The 7,944-nt window shown below is 40.6% G+C and overlaps 1 protein-coding gene across 2 annotated transcripts in view; it reads left to right on the top strand.

Annotated features, from left to right (window-relative positions):
• Positions 1 to 5,526, top strand: part of LOC118338132 (RAS guanyl-releasing protein 2-like) — a 37,569-nt gene extending 32,043 nt beyond the window's left edge. For both annotated transcript variants that reach the window (XM_035675356.1, XM_035675355.1), the window contains exons 15-17: positions 956 to 1,114; positions 2,491 to 2,553; positions 4,030 to 5,526. In XM_035675356.1, coding sequence (XP_035531249.1) covers positions 956 to 1,114; positions 2,491 to 2,549 — 218 coding nt within the window. In that variant the 3' untranslated portion in view covers positions 2,550 to 2,553; positions 4,030 to 5,526. The remainder of the gene's footprint in view (positions 1 to 955; positions 1,115 to 2,490; positions 2,554 to 4,029) is intronic.
• Positions 5,527 to 7,944: the final 2,418 nt, after the last annotated feature.

Below are 7,944 nucleotides of genomic sequence, written 5' to 3'. Positions count from 1 at the left end.
AAGGAGCTTTGGAGTTGCGGGTGGTCCCATTTTGTTACCTATGGATAGAGGCTAGCTTTTCCCTTTGTTTCCAGTCTTTATGCTAAGCTAAGCTAACCAGCGGCTGGCTGTAGCTTAATATTTAACTTCATATTTGGGGCTTATTCCAGCATTTCTGAGTGTGCTATATAGCCACTGAGTAGGTGGCTGCCAAAATAACACAGTAAAGTTAGACCAACAAACCAAGAGAAAAAAGTGCAGTGAAAATTAACTAAAACTAAACTAAATAAACTTTAAAAGTTTTTAATTGGCTCTACCTCAGCATTTCAGATGGTTCATCATGACTGTTAGGTACTTAATGACTAAGGCAATACACTTGAAACCTGACTGAAGGAGAAAACTACCCTATTATAATGTCAAGAGGTGGTAGTGACATGGAGTTTTAATGTGCAAAAGATCTTTGTTCAACTTTTCTCAAATTTAAGAAAGGGAAATTATTTGCAGTGGTGTCAAGGAGAAAGGACATTTTGGTTGACAAAAACTGCGGCGTGCGTGTGTGAGTGTTCAGATTCTTTCACTCTCACATTTTCATGATGCCTTGCTTAATGACCCATCGCTCCCCTCCTCTTAGACTCCTGCTGGTTGACAGAGTTGTTGTCGGGCACAGTCGGCCTCACTGTGTGCATGTGCCGGTGTTTGTGTGTCTGCATGGCATGTAGAAGCTCATTCCTGTCACCACTAGCTTTTCCATTCGCCCCGATGCTTCTGTTTGCACCCGTCCCTTTGTCTGACCCTCTCCCTCTCTCTCCACCTCACTCCCCACCTTCCCCTCGTTCCTGGCCTTCCCCTCCCTTTTTCCCATCTCATCTCCTCTCTTGGCAACTCTCCCTCCCTCTCCGACGAACTCCACGTCCTCTCCTCCTCTCCCTCTCCCTGCTGCCGTCCTCCTCCCTCCAAATGAACACTCTGCCGGCAGCCTGCGGGGTCAACTGCCACAAGGCCTGCCGAAGCCGCCTGGCCGTTGAGTGCCGGAAGAGGACCAAGAGCATCAGCCACGAGACTCCGCCTGCCCTCCAGGCCAGATCCTACAGCTTCCCTCCACCTGCCAACACCCCACCCAGCCTGCAGAACACAGGTGAGTGGTGCTTTTTGTTGTTCAAATCAAGTACGAGGCAGTCCTATGATTCCCTTGGCTAAAAGGCTTTCAGAATTGGTTGAATTCCCTCTGGAAAACCTTCAGAATTGGTTCACATTCATCAGCTCTGTTCTCACTTTAACGTTTAACACGTTTCTGCACCACATGAAATGCACCACTTAGCAGGAGACAACACAGGTGAACAATTTTAACTCATAAATACCCCCAGGAAACTTCTTTAAATGTGCAAATGAGGAATTATCTGATTAAAACTGCACTAATTATCATACATTTACAGAACAGAATTTTTTCATTTTGTTGACATATTAAAGTCAATGGGGTTTTCTTTTTGCCTAGGGGTTTTGGGTGTCTCTTTATCGCCCAATAAATCAGAAAATACTTTCAGCAGCCATAAAAACATCCATTTTCACCATGTTTTTAGGAATACAATGTTATATTTATCAGGTTATGAATGATATATGAACAAACCCCTCTGGAAAACCTTCAGAATTTAGATAGGAATAAAACTGGAGGGTTTGGTGTATGTGTGCTGAACTGGATATTTCTGTAGTGTGAGAAAAAAAATATTTTGAGAAAACAGCCTTTAAAGATATGTATGGAAAAAGACACTACAGGTGAATAGGGTAAAAGATGATGATTTACAATAAGGCAATTATTTTTCACATGGCAGGCATTTTTAATTTGATGGTAAATTTGGATTAGGATTTATATCTAACTCCTAAACTCAAAGACTATTTTGAGGTGGGAAGCTTCTGTCCTTTCCATATGATGTACATGCAGCATGAAATTGTTTCATTAGCTTTCTAAGACACAATATAGTACACCAACATGATCACGAAAAACACCCTCACAATCCTAAAATGTGCCCAAAAACACTGGCAGAAAAATCTAATTTTCTTTTCCAAAACGGTCTAATGCAGTCATCCTCTCAGAAAATTATAGCTTAGAGGAATTTTTATAACACTTTTCAGCACTTCATGTCTACACAGCAACACCTCCACTTTTTGAAGGGTGCTTTTGTCTTCCTCTGAGCATATGGGGCACTGACATTTGGAAGATATTCTCAAACAATGGAGTGTAATTTGCAATGGAAATATGATTGGCCCACCACAGCAAGGCCAGTGACTCATAGATGCAATGTTTTCATTAGGCATTATCAAAAATGGTGCCCTGCCTGGCCATGTTTTATATCACCATGAATCTGCTTGATCAATGGGCTACACAGTGCTGCAAGGCAAATGATTTGGCAAGGTAAACAGACAAAGGCCACACATTTCATTTGCTCTAGGCAGTGTTTTGCATTTTCATTTGATTGATTAATCTATTCCTCATTTCCTGACCTTCTCTGTTTCTAGTAATTGCTGAAGAGGATCTAGAGACAGTGGAAGAAGGAGTGTTTGATGTTCATCTATAACCAGGTGAGAAATAGATCAGTCACAGTTTGTTGAACATCTGCTTTTTGAATGTTGGGCATTAAAGGCATAAATCAACATTTTGGGAAATACCCTTAATCGCTATCATGTTGAGAAAGATTTATTGTCTGCACACATCAGCCTGTCTGGCTCAGTCCAAAGTTAACTAAATTCACCAATTAGCACCTCTAAAGTTCATTAAGGTTCTATATCTTGTTTGTTTATTCTGTATAAAAACAAAAGTGTAGTAAAACATGTTCGGGTTTTACATGTTTGTTTGTGTTGGACTATTTCCTGGCCAGGCAAAGTAACTTCCTGGAGGTGTATCATCACCATGTCATTGCCATTTAACCAACCAAGAGGAAGTTACTGCGTCTGGCCAAGAAATAGTCAATTACATAACCATGGCATACCCTAGAAGCGCTGGTATGCAGATTTTGTTACCTTTGACAGAGCAAGGCTAGCTGTCTTAAGTCTTTCTGCTAAGCTAAGCTAACAGACTGCTGCTGTGGTTGCATATTTACAGACAGACGTGAGAGTGCTAAGAGTGAGACAATCTTCTCATATAACCCTTGGCAAGAAATCAAATAAGCATTTAAAATTAGACTGTTCAAATAAAGAATCAGTAAAGTGTCACAGGAAATATCCTTATGTCATATCATCTACCAACGTTTTTGACCCATTAAAACACAGTAATGCGTACTTACAACTTGTCATCAAAGGTTGGATATGAGTATGAGGTGTGAGCAGCTCAATCAAAGAGCAATTTTCTCTTCTAAGATTGTTTAAATTGGCTAAGTTTTCCAGGGCTGAGGAGGTGAAACTAATTACTATTTTACAAGAAAAAAGCAAGCAATAATTGGGGATAACAAGATAAATAAAAAACGAGAAATGTTTTCCTTTCCTGTCATCCTGCACCACCTGTGATTTATCTTGTGACCCCTTAGGGGCTGTCCCGACCTCCAGGGAACCACTGATTTGCCAGAATGCAAGACACCATCAGCAGACCAACCTAATAATAAAAATGAGCAATTCCTTGATTAAACACAAATGTTTTTAGGGATAAGTACCGGAGAGCATAAACTGAAACAATATATTTTGCCACAGGCCTCCTCTTTAATTATTATTATTGTTATTAATAAATATTAATTACCACCTTAAGGGCCTATTCTATTTTGCTTAATACTATAATTTATTGCTTCATCCTTAACAATGTATTTTTAATCAGATTACCACAAACAAACTGACATACAGTGAATGTGGGGCTTTCAGGGGCCCTAGAGTTTTGGGGTCCCAGGGCCGTTGCCTGCTTTGCCCAGCTGGTGATCCAGCCTCACAAGGGACACTGCCATTATACATTTTTATCACAGTGCTGATGTGTTTTATGCCCTTCAGTCGACAAGGTATATCCTTGCAGGAGCCTTGAACTGAAGTGTGATTTTGATGAACAGGCCAGTAACAGTCTCCAGCTCTCTATTTTAGAATCCCTCCTACGGTTGGTGTGCAAGAAGCCAAATCAGCGAGCAGTCGGGAGCCAGACACAGAATGTGCTACAGTATGTCAGTTTTTACAGCCCTCAACACTGAGGAGAAATTGCACTGAAAACACAAGCTAGGATACCTACATGCTGCCACACAGTGGACACATACTGCAACAGCAACTCCACTCCAGCTAACTCACATGAATGTGATGACCAATGTGAATGGAATGTATTTGTATGATTTCTATGTCGAAAAATTCAGCATTTTGATTCAGTGTTGGCCAAGAGTGTTACTGTAAAACTTACTATATATTTAAAAAAATCCACAAAATTGTATTTTCTTGGTGGAATGTTAAAGTCAGTGAAGTATAATTTGAGCGCACTTTGCTGCAAATTGGAATGGCTGTTTTTCTTTAAAAACATAAAAGAGGTGCTGTTATTGCCAAGAATGTAAACCTGTCACCCAGACTAAGCTACTGTCTCCTTCTGAGAAGCTCTGCTTTTTATTGTTAATCATCTTGTTTTGAAATACATTTCAATGGACCAATAATAGGACCTATTTTGATGTCAGATAAAATATTGTTGATTTGTGGTGCTGAAGCCTGATGACAAAAGCAACCATTTTGCCAACAAAAGGAACAGCTGAAATGACTGTGTGGACAGTTATAATTAGGACAGACTTTTAACAATGTTATATTTTTGTCATGTTTACCTGAATATCAGTAACTGTCCTATAGTTATTGCTGTTGTGTTGTTTTCAGTATGCAGTACTGTCTTGTACCAGTGCTCTGATAGATTATCTATCCTCTTGCAGTACTGTGAATGTAGCAGAAACAGTGATTTGCTGCTGTCAGATGAAGAACTCATCTTTCCAGATAAATATGATGACACCAGAGAGCAGGAAAATGGTTAACTTCCCACTGATTCCTCTATCCGCTTTTAAATGAGCTTTGGAGTTCTGAGACTGTCAATAAAAATAAAATAATCAAATATATACAAAAAAAAACCCACAAACTGGAGTAATGAGGCTTTTCATTTGACAGCAGCTTATAAATATTATATTATTTCCCTGAGAATCTGTTTTGATGAAAGTTGTATTTTGCTGTTTTTACCCTGCATGCTTTTCCCTTCATGGCTCTATTCTCCGGCCAGACGTTTTGTTTTTTAAGGTAGCACGCCGAGTTAACATCCAAACATGAAGTTTTGAAATTCCAGACAGAGGAAATGTTTCTGTTGCCTTGTGCCCGTGGAGAGATGAATTCAGACTTCGAGTGCCATATTGTTAACTGCTGGTTCGTTATTGAATGAGACTCCTCACATTGCTGGTATTTATTTGTCTGTATAAATAGCTAAATAGCTGCCGGTCCTTCTGTGTCACTCCCTGCCTGACGAAGGATGTTTGTTGTCATTCTATGAATGAATCTTTCAGACTGATGTCATGCTAATCCTTGTGGTCCTGGACGATTCCTCAGTATTAAATGCAGCAGGCATCACTCTAATATGTGTTCTGGTTTTGCATTTCTGTGACTAATAAGAATGATACTGGGAAAAAAACATGGTTTTGTCTTGTCTTTCTGAAATGGGAATTCAATTAGTAGGCATGAGCTTGCTTGAGCAGAGGGTATTTTCAGCTTTTATCGGCTGCTTTGATCTAAAAATACAGTCTGTTTTACTTCAAAGCTTACACCAATTATTGTTAATACTGGTAATCTCAGGTGAAAGCTGGCAATTTAGGTAATTTTCATGTTTTAACTTGAAGAGTTGATGTTTAGGATTTCGAAAACTTTGCAAATCTTAGAATAAACTTAACGGGTAAAATACATCTGTCAAGCCGAAATCAAAGCTATTTTTCTCTGTTTCTGAAATGGTGACACTTTGGAGATGAGGCTCACTTAACAACATCCATACTGTGCCTGACGCTGCACCAAAAGCACAGGAGGTCCAACAGTGAGGCGGGTGTGAGATGATTTGGTTCCCCCCATATTTAATACAAAATAGCCCATTAGAATACAACTTGAATAGCGGACAGCACATTGTAACTTATTGAGACTTTTTCTACTTTTTAACTCCACCCTTTCCAACAGAAGACAGTTTCACAGCAGTTGCAACACAACAAAATCTCTGACCACATCCCCCTCCCAGAAACTCAAACTGGAGAGATTTTGAAATCGATTCTATAACTGCCACCACTTCTGCCATCCTTCATGTGACCACGATCCAGTGTCCTCTGACTGTCTATTACACACATTAATAACCAGCCTCGAATGAGCCTTGCAGTCGATGCCACATCTAGTTACTCTCAGAACTGAAGTCAGTCCAGGCCTCTGATTGCCTGTCTCCCACTCTGTATGTTCAGTTCAATGGGAGGACATTGATCTGACTATATCCAGCCTTTGAGTCGGCTCATATCTCTACCAGCACTATAATGCTGCAAAATGCTCTCATGTGGGCCTGTGTCGGCTAACAATGAGCTGATGAACTGCAGAGCTGATGTGCTCATAACTTGGCCTATCGACCTTGGTCACACTCACAGATGTATTCAGTGTTAACCGCCTGATTATGCAACTGTTCTTCATTACTTTATCTCATGTAGCTGTCTACTCTACCAGCACGAAAATACTAGGTCCATCATTAATAAATAGACAAAGAAAATCACATTAATGGGCATTTCATTCCTCAAGAGCTGATTTGCATGCTGAAACACCAAAAGAAATCAACAAGATGAAGAAGACACAAACTAAAGGATGTTCTTTCTGTAAGGTGACATGCTAGGCAATGTCCTTGCAAGCAATGAAATGTCCAGATTTGTGTCTTTACCTCAATAGTGGTCGATACAGGGTAGACAAAAAGGAGTCGTAAACCTGACACTCTAACATAATATCCTTTTTGAAATATCACATTTCTCCACGCCACTTTTCCTCCAAAGCCTGTACGATTGCACCTTAAAGTGTGTGTGGTCATTGCCTGCTATAGGATCGAACGACTCTTTTAGCCGAGTGATTGATACTTCCCGTTCAGCTATAGAAAAGCCCTCCTAGCAGAACAGCCATTTAGCGGGCAGCCTGCGTGATATTGATCTGAAAAGTCTGAAATGAGGGAAATTGAATAGCACTGCAGCTAATTACACAGTAATGAAGGCAGGAGGGAAATAACCTCACTCATTGTTAGCACTCATGCTACAACCTTGATTGCAAGGAAAGGAAAGATTTGCGGCCTGATAGTTGAAACGCATTCTGGCAAAGATGTCATTTGCCCCCCTAAACAGATGGCACAGGTCTATAGTCCTCTGCAATTAGACAGAGATTGCAATGCACATCACCCTGATAGGCTATAGAGAGGGCTATTTGTGCCAGATATATTGGCAGGTAGGTGTTTTAGTAGCTATAGGTACACATAAAAGGTTATCATGGATGGAGATAGGGATTTGGCAAAATGAGTAACTACATGCAATATTGATTGGTTTGAACAGCACATCACTCTTAGATTTCCTCTTGTAAGACTAATGAACAGATTATTGATTTGATGTCCGCTCATCAAAAACTGGGACCACCGCCAAGCTCTGCTATGATTTGACGTCTGCTCATCTTTCTGAATCCCACCATGACACCTGCATCTGCAATGCTGTCCTCTTGCGGTGCACTGACTGCCAGCATCTGGAGCTGTTAACCTCATGCCCGAGTGGGATCATGGGTGCTATCTACCACTTGGTGGCAATGTTGAGCCGTAAAATGGAGCGCGAAGAACGAGGACGGATTCCTGGTACCAGGAAGATGGGAACACTGCCACTGATATGGCACAAAACAGAGTCTCTGTCAGGGTTTATGGTGAATCACAATGCAGCATCACAATGCAGATAACAGCGCTACACGTCTCTGTTGTTTATATGTTACTTCCCATAAAATCAAACCGATGCATAT

The sequence above is a fragment of the Morone saxatilis genome, unplaced genomic scaffold (assembly GCF_004916995.1).
Source record: "Morone saxatilis isolate NCDOM2014 unplaced genomic scaffold, NCSU_SB_2.0 Contig4, whole genome shotgun sequence".
Lineage (NCBI taxonomy): Eukaryota > Metazoa > Chordata > Actinopteri > Moronidae > Morone > Morone saxatilis.
Note: the sequence above shows the minus strand (reverse complement) of the source record. Positions and strands in the feature narration are given on the sequence as shown.